Below are 26,743 nucleotides of genomic sequence, written 5' to 3'. Positions count from 1 at the left end.
ATATCGTCTCTACTAGCTTAGTCGGCTTTTTTGAATAGTGAATTCAGCAGTTAATTTATCGCCGTTAATATCGTTACTAATCTAACGCATTCATATCCGTTGATAATGCCTCGTGGACTTCATCGCTCGTAGGTACATGATCATTAAAATTGTGTCTTACTGTACTGATCTTCTTTTTTTTTATTTTGCCAACAATTAAAGGGGCAGCTTAAATCAACGCCACGAAAATGTCTCACGTACTTAAAAAATCATAAACTGACATGTCTCTCTGTCTCTCTCTCTCTTCTTCCCCGCGTCTGACTTCACATTCTCTTTTTAAGAAAGCTTTGATTAATCAGTTGACAGTTTCATATCGATCCTTCCCAAGTTTCTTCTTCTGGGGGGAGAGAAGATTGGAATTTCATTTTCTTATGTATCCTCTGTCTCTTTGTTTCTGTCTCTTTCAGCAGACGTGAATACTGTCTCTAATTTTAAGGTAATTCAAGAGTTAAACTTGAAGTATCCTCTTCTTCTTCTCCTGTCTGCTTTTTTTTTTTTTCTTTTTTCTTTTCTTGGGTGGAAATCAAAATTGAGATTAGATCTGACTCAGCAACTTTGGTGGACTCAGAAAGACAAAACCTTTTTCTCTTTTCATTGGCTGCATGCCAAAAAAGGCAATTGCTTTCGGTTGATTTTGCTGAACTTGCCCAATTCTGGAAACTTTGTTGCAATTGCAAATTTCTCTTCTTGGTTTCGGGTTGTAGTATTTAGTTTTGAAATCAGATAAAGATTCGGGATTTGGTTCTCTACAGTCAAATTCTCCAACGTGTAGGTATCTGAACTGGTTGGGATAGGATTAAGTGGTTAGGAGGGAATGAGAAAATTTTATAGGAAGCTCAGAGACCCATTTGCTAGGGTGAAGAGACATGTTACTTCACATTCAGGGTTCAGAAACAGAAACTGGATGTTCCCTTTTCTAGCAAGCTTGATCATGTGTATCACACTCCTGTTGTTGTTTATTTCTGGCCAATTCGACGGCGGCTTCTATGCGGAAGAAGCTCAATTACCACCATTAGATGTTGTTGAGCCAGAGTCTAATGACTACTTTGTAGAATCAGGTTTCGAAAAATCTCCGGCAGCTCATGTTGTACAACCAGAGCCTCATACTCCTCCTAGGTTAGCTTATTTGATATCAGGAACCAAAGGCGATAGTCATAGGATGATGAGGACTTTACAAGCTGTCTACCATCCTAGAAACCAGTATGTTCTGCATTTGGATCTCGAGGCTCCACCTCGGGAACGGATGGACCTCGCCATGTCTGTTAAGAATGATCCTACTTTCCGTGAATTGGACAATGTTCGCGTCATGGCTCAGTCTAATCTTGTTACTTATAAAGGCCCTACAATGATTGCTTCTACTCTTCAAGCCGTCGCTATTTTGCTGCGAGAAAGCTTACATTGGGATTGGTTTCTTAATCTTAGCGCTTCAGATTATCCTCTAGTAACACAAGATGGTTAGTATAATACTCTCTGATCTGTTTCGTTTGCAGTTTTGGTTCCTTGTGATGGACTACTCATCCTTTTGAGCTTCATATTTAGCTGTGACTTATATAAGTGTATGTGGCTTTTCTTGCAGATTTGTTACATGTCTTCTCAAACCTGTCTCGGAATGTCAATTTCATCGAGAATATGCAGCTCACCGGATGGAAACTGTAAGTAGAAACCATGCTAGTCACACTGGAATCTCAAAGCATGATGTACTTACTTGGACTTTCTTGGCAGGAATCAGAGGGCTAAATCAATCATTGTTGATCCTGGCCTATACCTATCAAAGAAATCTGACATTGCTTGGACTACTCAACGACGATCACTTCCAACTTCTTTCAAGCTATTCACCGGTTAGCTTCTTTAATCTCACATTTTCATGTCTGTGAGGAAGATTATGATTTATGAACGCCCTGAAGATGAGATCTGTGTCTTAATTCTGCAGGCTCAGCTTGGATAATGTTGACTCGGTCTTTCCTCGAGTACTGCATTTGGGGATGGGATAATTTCCCAAGAACAATACTAATGTACTACACAAATTTTATATCTTCTCCTGAAGGATACTTCCACACAGTGATCTGCAACAGCAAAGAGTTTGTCAACACTGCAATTGGGCATGATCTACACTACATTGCTTGGGACAGTCCTCCAAAGCAACACCCGAGATCTCTCTCCTTGAAGGATTTTGACAATATGGTCAAGAGCAAAGCTCCCTTTGCGCGTAAGTTCCACAAGAACGATCCTACGTTAGACAAGATCGATAGAGAGCTATTGGGGAGGACACACCGGTTTGCACCAGGAGGATGGTGTGTTGGAAGTTCAGCTAATGGCAATGATCCTTGCTCTGTGCAAGGCGACGACTCAGTGTTGAAACCTGGACCTGGTTCTGAGAGGTTGCAGGAGCTTGTTCAGACACTTTCGTCTTATGAATATAGGAGAAAACAGTGTTCTTGAAGTTATCTAGTGATCACCGCTAAATATAACGTTGTATATTGTTTTGTTTGATTATATATTTTGGTCTTAGAAAGTTCCTACAAACACATGAATCAAGAAAGTGGAAGTGTAGAACTCAGAGAGGTGGAATTAGGACAACAAGTCAAAGAGCAAGTGAGGTGGGCTTTTATGGGCCAAATATAGCGTGAAGTGGCACGATATAGAGTAAGCCCAAATAGCTTTTACACAACAAACAATAAAAAAAAATTCGCCGTTGCCGGGATCGAACCCGGGTCACCCGCGTGACAGGCGGGAATACTTACCACTATACTACAACGACCTTGTTGTCTATCGAGTTTCAAAATATTTAATAAATAGTAGATTACGTTGGTATCTCTACCACTTAGGCCTGCTTACGTTGTTGTTCTTTAGTCGCGTTTGTTGCCGCCAACACCGAAAGCTCAATTTCAATGTCCTCGTCGAACTGCACTAAATTGATCTCTCTGACCAAACAATTGAGCTGTTACGCGAGCCAAGGACACCATGAACAAGCTCTTAATCTCTTTCGCCAAATGCATTCTTCTTTCGCTTTACCTCTCGACGCACACGTCTTCTCACTCGCTCTCAAATCGTGCGCCGCAGCTTTCCGTCCTGTTCTAGGCGAATCAGTCCATGCCCATTCCTTCAAATCCAATTTCCTTGCCAACCCTTTTGTAGGATGCGCGTTACTCGATATGTACGGTAAATGCTTGTCTGTTTCTCACGCTCGTAAACTGTTCGACGAAATGCCTCAGAGGAATGCTGTTGTGTGGAACGCTATGATTTCGCATTACACGCATTGTGGTAAGATTCGGGAAGCGGTGGAGTTGTATGAAGCTATGGATGTTTTGCCAAATGAGTCTTCTTTTAATGCCATCATAAAGGGTTTAGTGGGCACAGAAGATGGGTCTTATAAAGCAATTGAGTTCTATAGGAAGATGATTGAGTTTAGATTCAAGCCTAATTTGATCACTCTTCTTGCGTTAGTCTCTGCTTGCTCAGCCATTGGTGCTTTTCGTTTGGTAAAAGAGATTCATTCATATGCTTTTAGGAATCTGATTGAGCCGCACCCGCAATTGAAAAGCGGGTTAGTAGAAGCATATGGGAGGTGCGGATGCATTGTTTATGTACAATTGGTTTTTGAAGGCATGATTGATAGAGATGTGGTTGCTTGGAGTAGCTTGATATCAGCTTATGCACTTCATGGTGACGCTGAATCTGCCCTCAGAACATTTCAAGAAATGGAATTGGCTAAAGTACAACCTGATGACATAGCGTTTCTGAACGTGTTAAAGGCTTGTAGTCACGCTGGTTTAGCTGATGAGGCTCTTGTTTACTTCAAGAGAATGCAGGATGATTACGGTTTGCGTGCAAGTAAGGACCATTACTCGTGTTTGGTGGATGTCTTAAGTAGAGTAGGGAGGTTTGAAGAGGCTTACAAAGTGATTCGAGCTATGCCTGAGAAGCCAACGGCTAAGACATGGGGGGCTTTGCTTGGAGCTTGTAGGAACTACGGTGAGGTTGAGCTTGCGGAGATTGCTGCAATGGAGTTGTGGAAGGTAGAGCCAGAGAATCCGGCGAATTATGTGTTGTTGGGGAAGATATATATGAGTGTTGGAAGACAAGAAGAGGCAGAGAGACTTAGATTGAAGATGAAGGAGAGAGGAGTGAAGATTTCACCTGGTAGTAGTTGGTGTTGACATTATTATTACCTCAGGAAATTGTTGTAAGCTCATTCATACACACATTTTGAAATCAGGATTGTACAATTTTAAATGATGTTTGTCAATTTAAAGGAAATGTAATATGCAAAAGTATTATCCAAAAGAAGTCTGTAATTTGTGATCTTGTAACAAGTTAACATAGCATAGAATGAATATATGATGGAACTTGACTTTGTAATGCTAGCCAAAATTGAGCTAATTACACATTTAACAAACCGAAGATTTAAGTTTAAACCAACTGGGCCGGTTAAAATTTAACCGCATAGGGGCAATTTTGACTTTTGGGCATAGAGAGAGACTGATAGAGGTTAGGGTTTTGACGAGCCGCGAGCTATATAACATCATCTTCTTCCTTGCTTTGTTTCTTACAGTTCATCGATCTTTAGATATGTCTACTTCTTCTTCGACTTCAATATCTTAGGGTTTTATATGTACAATATATTATAGAGTATGGTTAGCAGGAGCCTCCCGGGCTAATCTGATAACAAGAGATGAGGAAGTAAGCCCCAAAGCTCCTGCGAGATTTGTTTTTGGCCGTTTGTGTTGCAGATTCGCCTTATTCCTTAGGCTCTTCTGTGTCAAAAAAGCGGCTATATCCGTATATCTGTTTAATGGTAGCAATGTTGTTGTTTAGTGTTATTTGTTAATGGGCGATGATTATAAACTTACCCGCGCTTCTGAGATGCTTCTTTAGGTCAATGAAGCATATAAGGTAAAATACATGGTTGAATTTCTTAATATGAGCCTTAAGAGTTCTCTTGTTTCCTTGTCTTCAAAGTTTTGTTCTTTTCGTTTATTTGTTTTGGGCAGTGATGATTAATAGTAACAGCTTGATACGCCAGTTCTGCTTCAGATAATTCTTGATTGAAAAAGCTGTATTCTTGTCTGAGCTTTGTTTTCGAATTATTTGAATTGTCGATGATGATATAATCCAATCGTTTGAGGTGCAGTGGAGCTGAGACCCTGTTTTTCAGGGAGAACCCCTTGGCAGAAGCTGCAATTTCTTTGATTTCTTTGGGTTTTACTGAGACTTCACTTCATTACTTTATCGTTTTTGGTTTTTTTGGTTTTCTTTAATAATGAAATCTATTTGAGTTTAAACTATACACTTGCACTTGTTTCTTAGTGCCTGTAGTCTGAAAAAACTCATATATCTTCAAGTGTTCTCATCAGCTTCGTCTCATCTTTATAACCATGAGACTAGGAGTTAAACAAGTTCACTACATTATCATCTTCTTCCAATATTAACCCCGTGTTTTTTTGCTTTGCTGTGTCCGAGTAAGATGTTGCCTTTATTCATGAGATTGGAAATAAATGACATGATTAAACGAACGGCTTTGGTGGAATGGATATCTCATGAGAGAGACCTATAGAAGTTGAATTATTTGGCCGTTACAAGTTCTTGTAATGAGAGGTTGGCAATGATATATGATTTAAGGGAAATTAAGATTGGTGAACAGGTTGTTGGAGAAGAATGGGATTGTGCTATGTTTCAAATTTCTTGATCCCCTCTTGTAGAATCATAGCAAAGGCATCCATTGTTTTCTTCTCCAGTGCTATTCCAATCTCAACTCCATTACTGCCGTCTCTGGACTCTGCGAATGCAATTGAACCTCCTGTTTCTATGTGAGCTATATCCATTTTGCAGGGCTTTCCTAACCCGAAATCCATATCATACATTCTCAGTTTTGGAGCTCCTGCTATTGATGTTGGAAAACGTGACATTGCCCATTTGCGTACTCCTTGTCCCCAACTTGGGGCTGTTTTCAATAGATCACTTGATAACATATCACTGATTCTCGCTGTTAGTGCATCCGAAGCAGCCAAAACGCCTTTTTGTCCTAGCAAATCTCGTTTCTTGACTGATACGATACCAGGAGCAATGCAGTTGCCAAAGTATGTTTGCGGTATTGGTTCTGTTTCTGCATACTTGAGACGATTCCTGCAATCCACATTAATCATCAAGTGAAAGACTTCGTCTTTGTCTCCCTCGTTTCCACTTTCTTCAATAAGCGTCTTGATCAAGCTCACCCAAGTGAACGCTAGATACACCGCAAAGGTAGAAACAGGAGACTGATTCTCAGACTGCTCTGTAACCCAATGCTTGAGATTTTCTATCTGTTTACGGCTCAATGTAAAAGTAGCTCTGACCATGTTCTCAGGCGTGGCATGTGAGCTGTGTTTTCCAGAGTTTTGGCTCCAAAACCTCTCCAAGTGTCCGTTAGCTACCTCGCCTGGGTCCTTGATCATGTTTCTGCAGCTGTGATCAGGCGGAGAGGGTAGAAGAAGCGTGGCAGCTGGATCTTTGCCCTTGGATTTGGTCAATGTCATCCAATACTTCATGAAATGACTGAAGGTTACTCCATCTGCTACAACATGAGTAGCTGAGTTGCCTATACAGATTCCGGCTCCAGGGAATATGGTGACTTGCATAACCCTTGTTGGCCGCATCAGAATTCCTTCGGGAGAGACATGAGGAGGAGGTAACTTTGGCATGACGCCATGCAACACTCTGATATCTTTAGCAGAATCGGCTTTCAAGTCATTGAAATCAGCTGTTCCAGTGGACTCTGCAACAATGAGAAGAAGAGAGTCTTCACCATCCTTATAGCGTAAGTAGGGAGGGTCAGGACGAGGCGGGATGATTAGTTTACCGGCGTAAGGGAAGAAATGTTTGAGGGTAATGGAGAGTGATTCTTTGAGGTTAGGTAAAAAGTCTCTGAGGAAACAATCAGTTGAGTTTTGGTAAGAGAAGAAGAAGAGAAACTCGGAGAGTGGTAAATTGAGCCATGGGGCATCGAAGAAGGTGAGAGGAAGAGTGGTGGATGGAACGGTGCCTTTTGGGGGAGAGATGTGAGTGGTCTCGATGATGTTAGGAGGTTGAAGATGAGCCATGGTGTTTGTGATTGAGCTTTGAGGAAATGAGTTCCTCCTTTATATAAAGGAACGTGTTGTGTTGTCTTGAACCCACCGGGCAAGTGAAGAAAGTACATACAAACCTGAAGTGTTAATTTGATCAGACGCTCTCTCTCTCCCATGTGCCCCAACCTCCAAAACCATTCAACCACCATTATGTTTGATTAAAAAGAAAACATTTTTATTGGGCCTTTATGATGTTTTTTATTGGGCCTTAATTGTTCAGTATTTTACATTATTACCTTGAAAAAACAAAATCATGTACACAATTAAAATTTCATTTCATAAAGTACAGTTTTTTATTTGTTTTCCAGATATATATAAAGTACAGTTGAATTGTAAGAATAAAAAACAGTATATAATGAAAAATTGAAAATATATATAATTGCATGCAATATAGTGGGAAATTATGATATGAAATTTTAATTGTGTATATGAAATTTTAATCATGTGTTATTCAATCATAGATTTTAAAATACTTTTCAAAATGATGTGTTATTGGTTCTATGATTTACAAATACAAATTAAAATCCTATGTTATTCATTTAACGATTTGTTTTTGAATTTCAAAATCCACATTATGTTTTAAATGGATTTGAATGGATTTGAAAGTGTAAAATAGAAGGATTCAAATCCAAGGATAAAACATATTATTTCAAAATCCATGTGTTTTGATTTTTAGAATTTACAATTCCATATGGATTTATAAATCATCTCTCTAATAACACCCCCTAAATGTGTACAAGGTGAAAATGTAAAATACTGAAAAATTATAGGCCCAATAAAAAAACATAATAAAGGCCTAATATAGAACATACAAATATCTATATGTAGGCTAATGTTGATTTTTGTGAAAGAACCATGCATTAATGTTTGGTGTGACATAATTTGTCTACAAGATTCAAATTATAAGTTTGATTGATGTTGAGAAACTATTTTTTCAAGTTTTGATTAATGTATTAACTTTCATAAACATGTAATCACACTAACGTTTTTATCAAAAAAAAAACCACTATGAAATTATGTTTGGATCGTACGTAGTACGGAATTAATACTAGTAAACTCATAATTCCCCAACGCTTGGGCATTGTTAGGATTGTCTATCATCATCATCGTATCATCTTCTTGATCACCCACGAGTTGCATCCATTCTTGAGCTTGATAAATCGGTTGCACCAGCAGTTGAAATCGCTCTTCTTGTTCGGTGACGTCTTCGCCTTCGTTATCTTTCATCAGGAATTCCTCTATGTCAATCAATTCATGCCCCCACTTCATCATGACGACGTCGTTGTTGTTGTTGTGCATCGGAGGAGGAATCGGTATCACTTCTTCTAGTTGTCTTTGTTGCTGCTGAGTGAATTCACCTTGTTCTTGTCCCCCTAGCCTCGTCATGATGTCGTTGTTGCTGTTGTTGTGCATCGGAGGAGGATGTATCACATCATTGTTGCCGCTCTGCGTCTCTTCGTATAACTGTTGTTGTTGCAGTTGAATAACACGATCTTTCTCTCCCTCTCGCATCTGCATCAGCATATCAAGCTCATTAGCAAGACCGGCTAAACCAGCGTCTTCTTGCACTTGTTCAGTAGCGTCACCATCTCCCTCTAGCATTATCGTCTCAAGCTCATCAGCAAAACCGGTTAGATCAGCCGCCTCTTCTTGCACTTGTTGATTCGACATCATGACGTTCTTGTTGTTTTCGTGGATCTGCCCCAGAGGAATCATCGGTATCTCTTCTTCTTGTTGTTGTTCATTAATGTCACGATCTTCTTGTCCCTCTAGCATTATCGTCTCAAGTTCATCAGCAAAACCGGTTAAATCAGCTTCTTTTTGCACTTGTTGGTTCGACATCATGACGTTGTTGTTTTGTCGTGGATCTGCGGTATCTCTTCTTCTTGCTGTTGTTCAGTAGCGTCACGTTCTTCTTGTCCCTCTAGCATTATCGTCTCAAGCTCCTCAGCAAACCCGGTAAAATCAGCCTCTTTATGCACTAATTGGTTCGGTAGGATGTTGTTGGTGTTCTCCGCCGCCACCTGAGGCTGAGGCTGAAGTTGATATTGCGAATGAGGCCCAGGCTGAGTCTGAGTTTGAGGAACATGGTTAATGCGTTTGTCCACTTTCGTCTTTGTCTTGTCTCGGATCAGACACAAGACCAAATTTTGGAAGCCCTCGTCAACTCTGTAATACTCGGTCATGCGCCAATCGGTAGGCTTGGCTTTTCCATGCACTAAGGTGTGGTACGTAAGAGGCTTCTTGTAACCAATGATTTTATTTCCGTCCTTGATTTCTATTTTCGTGACGCCGCTTCTCCAAAAGCCAGCTTTGCTTCCTCCTCTTCCTGGTACACTCCGGCTTGATCTCTTGTCACGAAATTTCGGAACAAAGTAGTACCATTCCTTCTTCTTGAAAAGAGGATTGCTTACGTGAGGAAGAAGCCACGGCTCGGCTTGGTAGACGTCCATAGTTGTTATGCCTACACTGCTCTGCTTCCTCTCCACCATGTTGCGAAGTTGCCTCACCAGCACTAGATCATTGGGAACAAAACGTGATCCAACCAGATGATGATACGGTTTCCCCATATCGTGGATTCGGAATAGACCTAATAAGGTATATAAATTCCTAGGTTAGTTTTTCTTTCTCTCTCTCTCTCTCAAATCTTTTGTTGTAACGAGTTTTCAAGTAGGAGGATGCTGCTATATATATATATATATATGACCACATTTTGGGCCTTATATGGTCCGTCGGTGATTAATTAGTGGAATTAATCAAACATTGTAATGATATTATCTGATTATTTGAGAATTGGGATAAATAGATAAAGTTAGAATCTAGAAGATATCAGGATTGAAGTCGAAAAAAGGAAAAAAAGAAAGAAAGATATGAGATACATGCATGCATGAAGAGTATAGGGCTTAGAACAAATAATATACACGCGCGTACGAGGCCCAAAGGGTTACTAGGAACTCGGAATAGATTCTAGACGAGACGTATCTACTAGGAACTATTTTATGCATTATCCTATATTAATATCATTCTAATTTGTTATATATAACTAAAACCTTTTCTGATTGACACAAGGATTAAGTTAGTGAAACGAAATCTTGGCTTCTTTTCCTTTTCTTAAAAGTTTCTTAGACTATTTTCGAAAAAAGTAGTTATTAATTTAGTTATATAATTACACGCAACGCAAGCTCTGTTTTTTTTGTTTTTGTTTTTGTCCCTGTCTAGTGAACTATATAGCGAAAACAGCAGGTCCCGATGGTCTAGATGGGAGGTTGATGAACAGTTGGGCTATAAAAGAACATACATTTAATAAAATCTAGGAAACCGAATGAACATTGTTATATTCATATACATATATATATATATATATATATATATATATATACATATAAGGAGGCAATCCATGAGTAAATGCCACCAAAACTATTATTAGAAACAGAACTAATAAGAAATGAAGAAATAAAAAAGGTAATTTTCGAGATGTTTATGATATCAAGACCACCAAGGAGCTTTATCCGTCGTCTAACAGATGATTCCTGAGTGCTCACACTCTTCTACTCAATGTACCGAAGAAGGATGGCGACTTTACAACCGATAGTGTCAGATTATCATATGATCGTTACGTTGCAAAAACACCAAAGAATAAAGAACCCGTTAGAGGGTGGTAGAGGACGCCATTGATGAGCCTTTCGAAAGCTTGCTTCAAAGTATTATGGGTTTTTGATAATGTGGAGATGGGTGACAAGTGGAGACTACAAATCAGGTAAAGCTGTACAGTGAGTCAGTGACCATGCTCCGGGCGTAGGCGTATCTTTATTTTTCTACATCTATAAAAATAGATTTTAAATTCAAGGATCAAAAGTGGACCTAATCCGAATACAGCAGTTTATATACATCAGCCCATAGAATTATTCATATGTGACAGACTATTCAGATCCATTTGATTACTGGATCGACAGATACATCCCATACAAACTTATATATTTCGATTTAAGAGGAAAAAAACACAAACAAGTCAAACACAGTTTTTTGTATACTGTAAGTTCTAACTTCTATCACATGGTTTTTCGTCAAAATCTGAAATTCTAGCTTATATTATTGACAATTTTGTAACTTTACCATTTTTTTAATAATCAACTTGGCTATTATAATTTGATTAGTGGTGTTATTATTTAATGCGGGGAAGAGGTAATTAATTAACAAAAGGAAAATAAACCAAACTTTGCGCCGCACATTTTTTGTTTGGGAACACCAACCATGTGATGCATTTACGTAACTACGTTTATTATTGTTAATCAAGTTATAAAACAAATCTTCGGAAGTTTCCCTGTACGTAGCCTTCATATTATTTTGTTTGCAAACAAACAAAAATTTTAAGCGTCGATATATATAATAAACCTTTGTTTGATTAACACTATCTCTTTATATACTGGAGGACCCTTATTAATCATCTTCTATAATTTATCTGCAAACTCTAAACATCATGAGTGAGATGATGGTGAAGCTTCCCGGGCACCATCATCTTCTACTCAGTAGAGCAATATTTTCCGAAACTTGTTTTGAGTGCGGTGACGATATAGTTGCGTTTAATGGTTACTATTGCAAGATTTGTAATGTGTGGTGGCACACAAAATGCATGCCGACTACACCAGAGATCAGCCACCCATGTCACCCTAACCATGCGCTCAAGCTTCTCATAGACGGGGCACCTGCTTACACCGACGGTAAATGTCATTTCTGTCGAGAAAATCTGAAAAAAGTTGTATATCATTGTTTTACATGCAATTTCACCGTGGATCTGAGATGTGGGATGTCACCAAAGCAAGTAACGATTGATGAATCCAAGTGCCACAGCCATCCACTCACCCTTATGGCGCGACAAGTTTCTTTCTTATGCAATGTTTGTGGTACGCATGGTGAGCGTAACCCTTATGTATGTACTGCCTGCTCTTTCATGGTCCATGAAGATTGCATGGATAGACCCCATGTCATAAACATCAATCGTCATGATCATCGCATTTCCCACACTTATTCTCTTTGTTTTGGGAATATGATATGTAGAGTTTGTCGCCTGGATGTGGATTGGATGTATGGAGCCTATTCTTGCTCAAAGTGTCCTGAGTTTGTGGTACATTCTAAATGCGCAACAAGCCAAGAAGTATGGGATGGTAAGGAACTCCAAGGAGTACCTGAAGAGGAGGAAGATGAGCCAATGTTCAAAGTGATTGAAGAGGATGTGATTAATCATCAGATGCATCCCTCTCATAATCTAAGACTCAGTGCAGATGATGATGTTCACGAAAATGGTGTAAGATGTCAACTATGTGACGGTTCAGTTTATTCTGCCAAGTTATATAGCTGCATGGAATGTGACTACGTTCTTCACGAAACATGCGCTTATCTTCCTTATAAGAAACGACATGGTTTGAGTAGGTCTCGCATTTCACTTAAAAAGGGGCCTGATGATGGTCAGTACTTTAAGTGTCGAGCCTGTAAACAACTGTCAACAGGCTACAGGTATGTATTTGGGGATGGAAACGAATTGGAATTAAATTCGAGATGTGACGAAGATGATCAATTGTCAACAGGATACTACAGGCCTGTGTTCCCATATGGAAACACATTGGAACTAGATCTGAGATGTGCCGCAGTTGATTGGTCGTGTGACCATGAGAGCCATCCCCATACCTTATTTCTCACCAACTTAGCCAAGGACACTTGTGGAGCCTGTGGCAACAACAAAGACTATGTGTTGCGTTGTGTTGATTGTAAGTATAACTTGTGTTACAAGTGTGCTCATTATCCAAAGAAGATAATGCACAGGTGCGATGACCACCCACTGGTGTTGAGCTTTGGGGATAAGGAGCAGCATGGGGAATACTGGTGTACGGTATGCGAAACAAAATTTGATCCAAAAGAATGGTTTTATGAATGTGAAAAGTGTGGGATCGTTTGTCATATTCGGTGCGTTCTTGGAGACTTTGCAAATGCCAAACCTGTTGGATCACTTTTGTGCGGGAACAAAAGTGGAGTGATTCGCAACAAGAGTGTCACACGACCACATTGCCACTATTGTGGCATTCGTTGCCTGGCTCCTTTTATTTATAGAGTTTCCGAGGATTACTTTTGTTCTTTTGGTTGCTTAGAACCTAAGTCAGAGTATATGGAAGCTATGAAGGCCGAAGCCGCTCGTAAGAGGCGACTTGAAGAAGATCTACAGGAAAAAACAGAAAAAGTCTTCACTCTAAAACGGGAGTATCTTAGATCTCGTAACCCTGTTCGTAGAATTGATCGTTTTGAGTCGTTGTTGTAGATCAACCTTCTTTATCAACCATCTAATTGTGTTTTATTCACATTTTTGTTGGAGGACGCTCGCCGATTTGGGCCGAACTTGGGTTATAATATTTGGGCTATAAGCCCGATGAGAAAGAAAACCTAATCCTAATTCTATTGCTCTCTTTGACTTTTCAAAATTCAAAATCAAAATCTTCGGTTCGACCAATCTAAACTGCCAATTTTAATTTCTTGTCTGGTTTGGTTTACTTTCAAAGTGGTTTTGTCTTGGACATGTGTGTTTGATTTTTATTTTTACTACGAGCTGTAACTAAAAACAAAGAAGGAGCGGTCAAAACCAGTGGACGACGACGACTTCTTCTTATCACTTAAAGCATCGTCTCCATCATCTTCTTCAATTCTTCAACATCAAAAAATCCAAATTGGGATCAAAATGGCTTCTCACTCTTCGACGCTCCTCTCTTCCCCTACCTTCGCTCCTTTCTCATCTCATCGTCTGCATCATTCTCCCAATCTCACTACTCTCCGCTTCTCCAATCCAATCAGGACCAACAAACCAAATCTCGCCTTGAGATGTTCAGTCTCGATTGAGAAAGAAGTCCCCGAAACTGAACGACCCTTTACTTTCCTTAGGGATTCTGATGACTCCACTCAATCTTCTTCTTCTACTTCTTCCGTCAGGGCTCGTTTCGAGACTATGATTAGGTCTGCTCAAGACAGTGTTTGCGAAGCCATTGAAGCTATTGAAGGCGGTCCTAAGTTTAAAGAAGATGTTTGGTCTCGACCTGGTGGAGGAGGTGGGATCAGTCGTGTTTTGCAGGATGGTAATGTCTTTGAGAAAGCTGGTGTTAATGTCTCTGTCGTTTATGGTGTTATGCCTCCTGAAGCTTATAGAGCTGCAAAGGGCTCAGCTTCTGATCAGAAACCTGGTCCTGTTCCCTTCTTCGCTGCTGGAGTTAGCTCTGTAATGATTCCTCTCCCTTCAATTTTACGACTTTTTGGGGTTTTTCTTTATCATTATTCATTACAATGTATGTGTGATTTATAGGTTTTGCATCCCAAGAACCCTTTTGCCCCAACTCTGCATTTCAATTATCGCTATTTCGAGACAGATGCTCCAAAGGGTATATAAGCTAATTTCTAAGTGAGGTTTTTGTAAAGTTGTCATCTTTTTTTTTGTTTGGACAACATCATTGAAATGCCATCCACAATGGCGTGGATTTGGCCCGTCCCCAATATTTATTGGATTTAAATTTAAATGAAAAAAGCCCAATATCTGAAAAACGGTTCTTATTTGGGGACGTTTTTTTACCGTCCTCTTCGCCACGTGTAGCCGTGTGATTTGTTCTCGAATAAGCTAGGTCTAAAAAAAATGTATTCGGGAGACAAAATCATCCCGAGTTCTTTCTTCTCCCTCTTGACGGCGACCACGAAGGCGATTCGATCCTCCACGACGTTCTGTTCTTTTCACCGGAAAATCTTGCCAGATTAACGAAGCCGATCTTCTGTCGCATCCGAAGCCGGTCCGATCTTCAATACCTAAGACGTCCAGCGGTTCGATCTTCTCTCCCGAAGCGATCTGTCCCTGTCACCCGAAGCTTGTCCGGCGGTTCGAGCTTCTCTCCCGATGATATCCGTCTAAATAAGGTTAGTCTTCTTCCCACTACATGAGATTTAACCTTGATTGGCGCCGATTATCGAATTAGGGTTAGGGATTTGGGATTATCGAATTAGGGTTAGATAATTAGGGTTTGCGAATTAGGGTAATTGAATTAGGGTTATTCAATTAGGGTTAATTAATTGGGGTTATTGAATTAGGGTTATTGATTTAGGGATATTGAATTAGGGTAAATGATTTAGGTTATGTTTCTTTGGTGTTTTTTTTGTTTTTTTCATTTGTTCGATGGATCGTTATGTCTCTGTGTGAAGATCGAGTTGTGTCTGTGTCGTTTGTCCTTTGCTGTAGTTGTTGATCTTATAAACATGTTTGTGTCTTGGTCAAAATTTTTTTAAAACATTGAGTATCGTTAAACTTTGGTTTTTTTTTCTTAAATGTTAAAGGATCATCATCTTTGTGTCTCGGTCTATTTTTTTAACATTGAGATAGGTTAAATTTTTTTTTATCAAGGTTTTCAATTTGGTGATTGTTGTGTCATTGGTATGGTTGGTAAAATGTTTTTGACATTGATTTTGATACAACTTTTGGTTGATTAAGATAGTCATTGTCATTCGTATGATTTTTGGATAAATTTTTTTAACAATGTCATTCGTATGATGTCTCGCATTGATTCGTATGGTTGTGTTTTTTTTTAGGTTTCTCATTTGGTAGTTGTAATGTTTACTTGTAATAAATTGGTAGCATTGTTGTGTAGTTGGTTGTATTTAATTTTAGTGTTGTTTGTTCATAGTTTCTTGTTTAATTTGGTAGTTGTAATGTGTACTTGTCATAAATTGTGATTAGACATTTGTTGTTTGGTCTTTAAGTTTTGATAGTTATTGCAAGTAAGGTTTTAAACCATAAATCTCTTTCATTTATCTTCCCTTTCTTACCCCAGCTCAGCCTGCAACAAAGAGGAAACAAGCTGGTGAAGGTTCGCAGTCATCAAGCTGCAGTGTTGAGGAGTCTGAGAAGAGGCCAGAAGGGATCAAGGCTGCCAAGGCGAAGAGGAACAATGCTCAGTCCACAAACGTGAAGACTCTTGCTGAGTATAAGAGCATGTGGGATGTCAAGAAAGAGGAATTAGCTGAAAAGGAGAAACTACAGAAGCTGGCCATCCTAGACACTCTCCTAGCCAAAAAAGAACCCTTGAGTGCGAGTGAAGAAATCATCATGAACAAGATAGTGTCCCAGTATTTCTGATATTATAGAATGTGTTTGTTGTTTGTTTTTCTTGCTTAGTACTCGGCTTATGTATTTGATTTGTATTCCCTGGTTGTTTGATTTGTATTTCCTGTTTAAGTATTTCTTGCTCAGTTGTGTATTTCTTGTTTCAATCTAAATTAATATAAGTCTATTTTAGTACTCGGCTATTGTAATTTCTAGTAACTCGGCTATTGTATAAACTAACTTAATCAGATTGTGTATTGTTGTACTAAGTCTAATCTGCTTCTTCTTGTTTATCTTCAGGTTACGTAAGACATGGGCCACGACTATAGCTATTCCCAGCCTTCTTCATCTGATCTGGCTGATAAGTACTCAGAGGACACTGCGGATAGAGAGCTAGATGCATTGATTCGTATGGATGAAGCAGAGTCGAGGCAATACCCACCTCAACCGGAGGTGGAGCATGGATTCCCGAAGGAATGTTATTGTGGTGCGAAGCCTTTTTTAACCAACTGCTACAACAGAAGGTATGTGATGAAGTATAAGTTTAAATAAAGTATAAGTGTAAGTTTCGTATACGTACTAACTCCTTATTTATTGCAGGTTCTTCACATGTCCAAATGTCGATGATGGTGAGATGCATATTCACAAGTGGTGGGATGTGGCTGTAATGGAGGAGTTGAGGGACAGTGATAGACGATATGAAGTGATGGCTGAGAAGGTAGATTACTTAACCTTGTTCAATGATGAGAGTAACGCAACTGAACAGAAACTGGTAAGGTTGGAGAATGTAGTTAATGAGATATGTAAGGAAAATAAGTTAAGAAAATTTACTGATTTGCTGGTTGTAGGTGTAATCATCATTTTCACATGTATTTTGTTCATGTTGGTGTAATGATTTACACGGGTACTTGTTGTTTTCTTATCATGTATGTTGTTTTGTTTTGGTCTCTCACGGGTATTACATGTATTTTGACTACGGACGTGTTGGTCTCTGTCACGGGTACTTGTTGTTGGTGTAATCATGTATGTTCTTTTGTTTTGGTCTCTCACGGGTTACAAACTGGAACTCCACTATATATATGATAACTCACACCAAACACGACCAAACCAACAACACAAGTCATTTCTTTATCTTCCTTTCTTCATAACCAAAGTAGCAACTCATTTCATCAAATAAGATCAAAGCAACAAAATACTCTCGCTCTCTTCCTTTAACTTCCATTCTCTTCTTCTCTCTTTAATACAAAGTCATTTCTTCATTTCTTTTCCTTTCTCTTGAAATGGGATCATCTTCAAACCATTATCATTACCATGGAGATGATGATCACTATCACTACCAAGCAGATGATAGTGATCATTTTGATGCTTATTTAGAAAATATTTATGATGTCTCCCAAAATATCCCCGAACCAAACCAGCCACAAGAAAGGATTTTTATCGAGCGAAACCGGGAAGAAGGCCACAATAATCTTTGGAATGATTATTTTAGTGACACTCCCACATATCCAGAATATTTATTCCGGCAACGGTTTCGCATGCACAAGCCACTGTTCATGCGAATTGTGCAACGTCTCTCTACCGAAATCCAATATTTCCGCCAAAGCCAGGATGCAACCGGACGTGCTGGTCTTTCACCTATACAAAAATGTACTGCAGCAATTCGTCAATTGGCATATGGTACTTCGTCTGACAGTGTTGACGAGTATGTCCGAATTGGTGCTTCGACAGCTCGAGAATGTTTGCACGAATTTACCGCCGGCATCATCCAAGTGTTTGGAGATGAATACTTAAGACGTCCTACACAGGAGGATCTACAAAGACTACTCTTTCAGAATGAACAGCGTGGATTTCCCGGGATGATTGGTAGCATTGACTGTATGCATTGGGGGTGGAAGAATTGTCCCACGGCTTGGAAAGGCATGTATTCACGGTCAACCGGAAAACCTACAATTGTGTTGGAAGCAGTAGCTTCGTATGACCTCTGGATATGGCATGCCTTTTTTGGAGCTCCAGGTACTATGAACGATCTTAATATTCTTGATCGATCTAATGTTTTTGATGACATAATAACCGGTCAAGCTCCGGAAGTCAACTTTGTTGTCAACGGAAGGGAGTACAACTTGGCGTACTATCTCACTGATGGTATTTATCCAAATTGGGCAACTTTTATTCAATCAATCCGACTTCCACAAGGTAGGAAAAAATCTCTCTTTTCTAAAAAACAAGAAGCTGTTAGGAAAGATGTTGAGCGTGCCTTTGGAGTCTTGCAAGCTAGATTCGCCGTTATTAAAAATCCGTCTCGTTTATGGGATAAAAACAAAATGGCAAATGTAATAAGATCATGCATAATACTCCATAATATGATTGTCGAAGACGAACGACATACATACAGTTACCGAAACATTATTTCTGAATTTCAACACGGAGAACATGTGGATCAAACATTTACCGTTGGTGCCGCCGGTGTGGGTTCAAATATCAGCAGTACGATTACTCGTCAAACAAGACTTCGGGATAAACAAGCTCATGATCAACTAAAACATGATTTGATTGAGCATATTTGGACAAACTTTGGACATCTTCCGGATAATGAAGTTTGATTTTAAAATTTCTATGAGTTGAATAAAATGTTTGTTTTGGTTTTGATGTTTTTATGTTATATTTTTAATGTTATTAATTTCTAAATTGTATGTTTTTGTATTTTCTTTCTTTAAATAATTAATCTTTAAACTTTCAAAATAATATTATTTTATTTGGGGGACCAAACCCAAATACACACCAATGCTCCTACTAAAAATAAGAAACCCTCAAAATATTAGTATTAAATGTGGGGGACCAAAAAAAGTCCCACACCATTGTGGATGGTCTTAAAGCATCGTCTCCATCATCTTCTTCAATTCTTCAACATCAAAAAATCCAAATTGGGATCAAAATGGCTTCTCACTCTTCGACGCTCCTCTCTTCCCCTACCTTCGCTCCTTTCTCATCTCATCGTCTGCATCATTCTCCCAATCTCACTACTCTCCGCTTCTCCAATCCAATCAGGACCAACAAACCAAATCTCGCCTTGAGATGTTCAGTCTCGATTGAGAAAGAAGTCCCCGAAACTGAACGACCCTTTACTTTCCTTAGGGATTCTGATGACTCCACTCAATCTTCTTCTTCTACTTCTTCCGTCAGGGCTCGTTTCGAGACTATGATTAGGTCTGCTCAAGACAGTGTTTGCGAAGCCATTGAAGCTATTGAAGGCGGTCCTAAGTTTAAAGAAGATGTTTGGTCTCGACCTGGTGGAGGAGGTGGGATCAGTCGTGTTTTGCAGGATGGTAATGTCTTTGAGAAAGCTGGTGTTAATGTCTCTGTCGTTTATGGTGTTATGCCTCCTGAAGCTTATAGAGCTGCAAAGGGCTCAGCTTCTGATCAGAAACCTGGTCCTGTTCCCTTCTTCGCTGCTGGAGTTAGCTCTGTAATGATTCCTCTCCCTTCAATTTTACGACTTTTTGGGGTTTTTCTTTATCATTATTCATTACAATGTATGTGTGATTTATAGGTTTTGCATCCCAAGAACCCTTTTGCCCCAACTCTGCATTTCAATTATCGCTATTTCGAGACAGATGCTCCAAAGGGTATATAAGCTAATTTCTAAGTGAGGTTTTTGTAAAGTTGTCATCTTTTTTTTTGTTTGGACAACATCATTGAGTTGTCAGTTTTTTCAATGCACAGATGTTCCTGGAGCTCCGAGGCAATGGTGGTTTGGTGGTGGCACTGATTTCACTCCTGCTTATATCTTTGAAGAGGATGTCAAGCATTTCCATTCGGTACTAAGCTTTTTATTCCCTTGTTCTGTAAAGATATGAGCTTTGTGATTGATCATGGAGTTGCTTATATATAAATTTGTCTTTCTTGTTGTAGATTCAAAAGCAAGCCTGTGACAAATTCGACCCTTCCTTCTATCCCCGATTCAAGAAGTGGTGTGATGACTACTTTTACATTAAGGTGTGTGTTGTGTTTTGTGACACTTTAAGTTTAAAGGCCTTAGTTCTGAAGTTTGTGTTTAGGGATGTTATTAAAAAATCGGAAAGGGTAGGAACAGCTCAGAGACTTTGTTTGATAAGCCTCTATTGTTTTTGTGAGAGGCCTTTGAAAGATGTTGTTATAGAACTCTTTGATCTTTGCTTGCAGCACCGTGATGAGAGACGAGGACTTGGAGGGATATTTTTTGATGATCTTAATGACTATGATCAGGAAATGCTTCTCTCATTTTCCACTGGTAAATGGACTAACTATATCAATCCTTAATGTTTTTCAACAAACGGTTATTACGATCAGGTTAGTAGTTTCTTGGTAGACTAATGTTGTAATTGGGATTCACAGAATGTGCAAACTCAGTGGTTCCGGCTTATATACCTATAGTAGAGAAAAGGAAAGACATGGAATTCACAGAGCAGCACAAAGCATGGCAACAGTTGCGAAGAGGGCGATATGTCGAATTCAACTTGGTATTATAGTCAGCAGACACCAGCTTTTTCTCTGCTTTCATCCCCTATCTTTGCTATATAAAGTGTGTTCGCTAATAATGTATGTGTGGTGATGATGGAAAGGTATATGATCGTGGAACGACATTTGGTCTGAAGACAGGAGGACGAATAGAGAGCATTCTCGTCTCTCTTCCGCTTTCAGCAAGATGGGAATATGATCATGTAAGTTCCTTTTCCCATGAATGTGAGAGACACCAATTTTTAATTTATTAGAATACCAATCACAATGTGGTAATGGTGATTGTGAGTGCAGAAACCGGAAGAGGGCACCGAAGAGTGGAAGCTATTGGATGCTTGTATCAACCCGAAGGAGTGGATCTAGATTCTATAGGCTGTGTGTTTTTCATTGTTTGAGAAGAGTGAGTTTATTTCCATTGTTTCTTGTAAGTTTTGGCAACTTTAGAGGATTAGATGACTGAAGAGGATAAGGGAAAGAGAAGAGGATAAGGTGCTATGTGATTCATAGCCTATGAATGTGTTAACTTGCGTCTGAAACAGTCGCTTCGTTTCGTTTCTTTGCAGTGGCGATCTTATAAGGTGCTAAGAAGTTTTAAAATAAAATCTGTGAGAAAATAATATTTTAAAACCGAAAAAGTCAAAAAATTTCAGAGTAAAAAATTTGAAAAGGTAAAAAATTAGCAATATAATACTAAATTTACAATAATGCGAAAACAAGATGGACTTGTGGAATTTTTGACCAAATCCAAAATCAAGTTAGTTTTTTTGTTTTTATAAATATTAAATTATTGAAAAGTTTCAAAATAAAATCTGTGAGAAAATCTGAGCTCATCTTTGGCTATCAAGAAAATTCTGACACAATACGAACGTGCATCGGGCCAACAAGTGAATGTCCGTAAATCATCACTAACCTTTGGAAAAAGAGTAAGCGAGCAGACCAGAACACAAATCAGAAGACATCTCCAAATCCATAATGACGGAGGATGTGGCAAATATCTGGGACTCCCAGAGCAATTTGGACGAAAGAAAATTGAGCTGTTCCGGTATATTATCGAAAACGTTCAAGGCAAAACAAAAGGTTGGAACAATAAGTTTCTATCACAAGGTGGGAAGGAGATCCTCTTAAAAGCTATGAACTGTTTTAAACTACCAAAAGGCATCTGTGAGGAGATTGAGAGGGTGATTGCACATTATTGGTGGAATTCTCAACAGGGAGGGACGGCGACTCACTGGGTAGCATGAGAGCGTATGAAATATATGAAGAAAGAAGGTGGTCTTGGATTCAGAGATATTGAAAAGTTTAATGACGCCTTATTAGCAAAACAAGCATGGCGAATCCTTCAGAACCCCAATAGCTTATTGTCTCGAACTCTGCGTGGGCGATATTTCTCAAATTCCAGTATACTTGAGGCAACTTGTGGCACTCAGCCATCATTTGGCTGGAAGTCAATTCTTTGTGGTCGAGATTTACTGCAGAAGGGTCTACGAGTAAATGTTGGGGATGGATCTACTATCAATACTTGGACTGAACCCTGGCTTTGTACGCACCCGCCAAGACCACCACGGCAGGCACCTACCTATCATTCAGCTGATTTACCGGTTGTTGCTAATCTTTTACTTCCAGATAAAAGCGGTTGGAATGAATGGCTAGTCCGAGAAAGAGTGCACCCAGAGGACGTCTCACTGGTTCTTTCCATCAAGATCAGTAGATGGCAACATATTAATTATCTTGGATGGCATTATACTGAGAATGGATTATACACGGTGAAGTCAGGTTACTGGCTGTCAATACATCATCCAGATCATATAGTCCATGCTAGACCGCCTGATGGAGACCCACACCTCAAGAAAGAGATCTGGAAAACAAGAACCCCTCCAAAATTTAAACACTTTTTATGGCGCTTACTCTCAAATGCTTTGGCAACAGGAGCAGAACTCGATCGTCGTCACATGTCCTCACAGTCTTTCTGTAAACGTTGTATAACAGTGGTTGAGTCCACAGACCATCTTTTCTTCACATGCCCTCATGCACAACAAATATGGCGTGGCTCAAATATCCCCATCAACTGTCTGCTTGATCCTTCAATCACTGTCGAAGCCAAATTTAAAGCTATTTTTGCATATCACAAGCATCGGGGAATCTATGATCGTCTTTCTCATTTGCCATTTTGGATTTTATGGAAACTTTGGACAAGCCGCAACAAACTCACTTTTCAACAAAGACATCAAAGCTGGTATCGTGATCTGCAAGAAGCCAAACAAGAAACAGATGAATGGTTAACGTTAGATACTAAACGCTCACAGGCTCACAATTCTGAGTATCACTCCAACACTTATTCCAGAACATCAATCCGCTCCTGGCGTCGGCCACCAATTGGTTGGACTAAGTGCAACTTCGATGGAAGCTTCATTAATAACACTAGCCCTGCAACAGCAGGGTGGGTAATTCGCGATGATCACGGCAGGTTTAAGGAAGCAGGACAAGCAACTGGAATGACTGTCTTTACAGCACTTGAAGCAGAATGTCAAAGTCTTTGTCTTGCAATGAAGCAATCATGGCTCAGTGGGTTTAGGAAAGTGATCTTTAAAGGTGATAATCAAAATTTGATTAATATTCTCAATAAAAACATCCTACGGTTTGATCTCTGCAACTGGATTCAAGATATCAAAGGTTGGATGGCTCGTTTTGATTCGGTAATTCTCATGTGGACACCCCGGGAGACAAACATTCCAGCTGATCTGCTTGCTAAAAATCAACGTTTGGATCTATCTATTTACCGTACTCATGTAACTGTTCCTAATTGTATTATTTCCCATGTCTCTCATGTAACATCATCTCCTTAATCAATATATGAAGCTTTCGTGTTAAAAAAAAAAAAAATCTGTGAGAAAATAAAATTTAAAAACCATGGAAAAGAAGAATCAAAAGTTAACAAGTAAAAAAGTTAATATTATTAATACTAAATTTACACACTGATGTGAAACAAGTTGAATTTATAGAATCTCTAACAATCAATGACTATAGAGCATTCTATTCTATAGAGTATTCTATAGTTTATTATATTATAATTTATAAAGAATATTGAAGATTTCAATAAAAATGAATAAATGAAAGATTTTTAAATATTGTTAGAGAGTACTATTTCTTTGCAAAATTGTGCTTAATTATTCAATTCAACTTGTTGATGTGAAACAAGTTGAATTTGTAGAATCTCTAACAATCAATGACTATAGAGCATTCTATTCTATAGAGTATTCTAATAGTTTATTATATTATAATTTATAAAGAATATTGAAGATTTCAATAAAAGTGAATAAATGAAAGATTTGTAAATATTGTTAGAGAGTATTCTATAGTTTTGTTGATTAGAAGGTGTTATTGGTTTGTGATTTAAAAAAGTTTTAATGAATTTAAATGTTATGTAGAATATGTTGGTATTCATTCAATCAGGATTTGGCTAAGTTTGGTGTTATTAGTTTGTAATTTGTAAATAGTCATTTAAAATCTTAATGAATATGGTAAAAATCTTAATGAATATGGTATTATTGGATTAAGAATTTTATAAAGTCATTAAAAGTTAAAAGAATCTATGATTGTTAATGAATTCAATTTTTGTGTTATTGACTTATAATTTTATGCATTTTTCTTCACAAAATAAAACCATGGAAAGTATGATTAAAATATTGAGATTGTTTGAGAGACTTTACAAGATTATATAGGAAAACAACAATCAATAAGATTATAGAAAACTATCTAACCAACTCTTCTTAAATATTTCACTTATTCATTTTTTATGATTTTATTGAAGTCATCAAAATAATATTAGTTCTACCATCATTTTATAAATATAGCATTATTTAAATGTTTTTTTAAAAAAATCCTTGAGAAGACAAAAAGTTTTTTAAATAAATTTGAAAATTTTTAGAATTTAGTAATAATACTAAATCTACAAAATGATGTGAAAACAAGTTGAATTTGTAGAATCTCTAACGATCAATGACGGGATCCAAAATCAGTTTAGTTCTCGCATCATTTTATAAATATAGCATTATTACAAAAAAAAAAATAAAAAAAAATCGTAAAATCATGAGAAAGAATAATTTTAATCAAAAAAATCAAAAAAAAAATTTTTTTTAAAAGTTTTAAAAAGTAATTTTTTTGGAAATTTAGTAATAATACTAAATCTACAAAATAATGTGAAAACAAGTTGAATTTGTGGAATCTCTAACGATCAATGACTAAGTCAAATGACGGGATCCAAAATCCGTTTAGTTCTTGCATTATTTTATTAATATAGTATTATTACAAAAAAAAAAAGAATCTTAAAATCATGAGAAAAATCAATTTCAGTCAAAAATAAATCAAAAGTTTTTTTAAAAAAAAGTTAAACAATTAAAAAAAAGTAATAATAATATTATATCTATATAATGATGTGAAAAATCTTTTTACTAGCGAATCAGTTTATTATATCAATAATACTATATCTTTTAGATTATTTAAAATTAGTAAAAGAAAAGCAGAAAATAGAATTGGTTTTACCAAGTCTTTCTCAATCATCCCACGAAACCTAATAGTCTTGTGCTGCTGCACCCACAGGATAACTTGGCGAATCAAGAAAGAACAGAGGAAGTTGAGGAACCCTACGAAAAAACTAAAAGCTCAATTAGGAAACAAAGTTATAACATTGTAGGTCAGATCAATTTCTTAAAAATATATGAATGAGCCAGCCAAATATTGCATCTAAGATTTATTTGCGTTCAGAAAAAAACAAAGATTGGAGACCTCAAATCAAAGAGACTATTCTATTATTCAAAGCAAGTTAGGCTTCACTTATAAAATCCAAAGTTGCGAGGTAAAACAAAAATAGGAATTGTGGCGAATAATAATAGTTTGAAGAAGCAACAAACCTGGCTAATGTCGTGACAATGGTGCGTATGATGTTGCTTGATGCATCCATGGTTTGCGTCACCACCTCCGATTCGGTACAGTACTTCGGGTGAGATTCTCCATGAGCCAGAGAGATCGTGAAACGCAAAAAAACAGAGAGACGGAATCCAAACGATGACGAAGAGATCTTTGATCGTGTGATTAAACACGAGTTACAGTTACGACGGCGATCGGGCGATGATGCGGGTGATCATCGATCGAGTTTGACGGTCTGTAAGAGATCGGAGAAGAGAGAGATTAGCAGAGCTTGCCCTCAATAAGAACAGAGAGACTAGAAAGAAAAGGAAGAACAAGGGAGGGTGGTGGTTGTTTTGCTTTCGGAAAATCATGGTTTCTCAAATATGTGTACGTGCTAGCTTATTATTAGCTTCGAGTTTATATAGAAAAAGGTTTCCAACAAAAGAAAAAAAAAAGGGAAAGGTTAGGTTTTCAGAAAATAGGAATGTTTCCTTTTTTATCAAAACAAAAAACGAAATCAAAATTAAAAAGTTACCGTTACAGTTAACCCGTTACTGCCTAACAATTTATTTGATGGGACTTGCGTCGTTTGCTGTGTAACTAGAGATTCAAAAATTGATTACTGTAGATTAAACCCAAAAAAAAACAAAAGTCAAAAGAGTAAACCGCAAATAAGAGACCGCAAACAAAAGTCTCGTTGCTTCTCCCAACGAGAGAGATTGGACAACTCAAAACTTTTACGTTGCTTCGATTCCAGATGTGACCTGAATCACTTGCAGTTTCAGTTCCCTTGATTTAGGGATTTTCTCTGTTTGTGTTACAATACAAGCCTTGTATGTTACTAGTACATACATTTGCAAAACATTTTTTTAATATACGATTGAATAAAAAAAAGCAGATACTGTACTATTATTTAGGGTTTTTATTTGTTAGTGTTACAAGCCTTTTTGTATGTTACTAGTACATAAATTTGCAAAACATATTTATCGTACGATTAAATAAAAAGCAGATATTATTATTTTATTTATCCATAATCTCTGATTGACTGTGTGTTATTTGAAGGATGTGTTATTTGACGGATACGTTT

General features: G+C 38.0%; 6 protein-coding genes, 4 non-coding genes and 2 pseudogenes across 12 annotated transcripts; 10 read left to right on the top strand and 2 right to left on the bottom strand.

Moving 5' to 3' along the window:
• The first annotated feature begins 32 nt into the window (after window positions 1-32).
• LOC104754475 (beta-glucuronosyltransferase GlcAT14B-like) lies at window positions 33-2,562 on the top strand. The gene is made up of 4 exons (XM_010476675.2): window positions 33-1,493; window positions 1,616-1,691; window positions 1,762-1,877; window positions 1,970-2,562. The coding sequence occupies exons 1-4, from the start codon at window positions 854-856 to the stop codon at window positions 2,476-2,478; spliced, it is 1,341 nt and encodes a 446-aa protein (XP_010474977.1). The 5' UTR covers window positions 33-853; the 3' UTR covers window positions 2,479-2,562.
• A 312-nt stretch (window positions 2,563-2,874) lies between these two features.
• Window positions 2,875-4,323, top strand: LOC104754474 (putative pentatricopeptide repeat-containing protein At1g03510). The gene has a single exon (XM_010476674.3). The coding sequence runs from the start codon at window positions 2,928-2,930 to the stop codon at window positions 4,194-4,196; it is 1,269 nt and encodes a 422-aa protein (XP_010474976.1). The 5' UTR covers window positions 2,875-2,927; the 3' UTR covers window positions 4,197-4,323.
• Window positions 4,324-4,675: 352 nt separating this feature from the next.
• Window positions 4,676-4,818, top strand: LOC147923227 (small nucleolar RNA snoR134). Its single transcript, XR_015587982.1, has one exon. It is a non-coding gene; the product is annotated as a small nucleolar RNA snoR134 (small nucleolar RNA).
• Window positions 4,819-4,868: 50 nt separating this feature from the next.
• Window positions 4,869-4,967, top strand: LOC147923226 (small nucleolar RNA U36a; annotated as a pseudogene).
• A 54-nt stretch (window positions 4,968-5,021) lies between these two features.
• LOC147923225 (small nucleolar RNA Z223) lies at window positions 5,022-5,116 on the top strand. The gene has a single exon (XR_015588038.1). It is a non-coding gene; the product is annotated as a small nucleolar RNA Z223 (small nucleolar RNA).
• Window positions 5,117-5,134: 18 nt separating this feature from the next.
• Window positions 5,135-5,251, top strand: LOC147923224 (small nucleolar RNA Z278). The gene has a single exon (XR_015587957.1). It is a non-coding gene; the product is annotated as a small nucleolar RNA Z278 (small nucleolar RNA).
• An 83-nt stretch (window positions 5,252-5,334) lies between these two features.
• LOC147923223 (small nucleolar RNA snoR97) lies at window positions 5,335-5,448 on the top strand. Its single transcript, XR_015588036.1, has one exon. It is a non-coding gene; the product is annotated as a small nucleolar RNA snoR97 (small nucleolar RNA).
• A 45-nt stretch (window positions 5,449-5,493) lies between these two features.
• On the bottom strand, window positions 5,494-7,482 carry LOC104754473 (coumaroyl-CoA:anthocyanidin 3-O-glucoside-6''-O-coumaroyltransferase 1-like). The gene has a single exon (XM_010476673.3). It carries the CDS (start codon window positions 7,113-7,115, stop codon window positions 5,706-5,708), a length of 1,410 nt encoding a protein of 469 aa, XP_010474975.1. The 5' UTR covers window positions 7,116-7,482; the 3' UTR covers window positions 5,494-5,705.
• Window positions 7,483-8,156: 674 nt separating this feature from the next.
• LOC104759060 (uncharacterized) lies at window positions 8,157-9,610 on the bottom strand (annotated as a pseudogene).
• A 1,963-nt stretch (window positions 9,611-11,573) lies between these two features.
• Window positions 11,574-13,558, top strand: LOC104759059 (uncharacterized). Its single transcript, XM_087495639.1, has one exon. It carries the CDS (start codon window positions 11,620-11,622, stop codon window positions 13,447-13,449), a length of 1,830 nt encoding a protein of 609 aa, XP_087351765.1. The 5' UTR covers window positions 11,574-11,619; the 3' UTR covers window positions 13,450-13,558.
• A 168-nt stretch (window positions 13,559-13,726) lies between these two features.
• Window positions 13,727-17,301, top strand: LOC147923222 (coproporphyrinogen-III oxidase 1, chloroplastic-like). 3 transcript variants are annotated; one of them, XM_087495642.1, is made up of 3 exons: window positions 13,727-14,394; window positions 14,479-15,077; window positions 15,991-16,452. In XM_087495642.1, the coding sequence occupies exons 1-2, from the start codon at window positions 13,864-13,866 to the stop codon at window positions 14,560-14,562; spliced, it is 615 nt and encodes a 204-aa protein (XP_087351768.1). In that variant the 5' UTR covers window positions 13,727-13,863; the 3' UTR covers window positions 14,563-15,077; window positions 15,991-16,452. The 3 variants fall into 3 exon arrangements, with proteins under 3 accessions (XP_087351768.1, XP_087351767.1, XP_087351769.1); XM_087495641.1 differs by having other exon boundaries at window positions 13,732-14,394; window positions 15,986-16,452; XM_087495643.1 differs by lacking the exons at window positions 13,727-14,394; window positions 15,991-16,452 and adding exons at window positions 16,558-16,781; window positions 16,858-17,301 and having other exon boundaries at window positions 14,829-15,077.
• A 1,782-nt stretch (window positions 17,302-19,083) lies between these two features.
• Window positions 19,084-21,353, top strand: LOC104754472 (coproporphyrinogen-III oxidase 1, chloroplastic). The gene is made up of 8 exons (XM_087495640.1): window positions 19,084-19,720; window positions 19,805-19,880; window positions 19,978-20,072; window positions 20,167-20,250; window positions 20,437-20,524; window positions 20,629-20,753; window positions 20,856-20,954; window positions 21,046-21,353. The coding sequence occupies exons 1-8, from the start codon at window positions 19,190-19,192 to the stop codon at window positions 21,112-21,114; spliced, it is 1,167 nt and encodes a 388-aa protein (XP_087351766.1). The 5' UTR covers window positions 19,084-19,189; the 3' UTR covers window positions 21,115-21,353.
• Window positions 21,354-26,743: the final 5,390 nt, after the last annotated feature.

Source organism: Camelina sativa, chromosome 17 (assembly GCF_030686135.1).
Source record: "Camelina sativa cultivar CO46 ecotype springtype chromosome 17, ASM3068613v1".
NCBI classification, from domain to species: Eukaryota; Viridiplantae; Streptophyta; class Magnoliopsida; order Brassicales; family Brassicaceae; genus Camelina; species Camelina sativa.
This window is presented reverse-complemented; position numbering and strand designations above follow the sequence as displayed.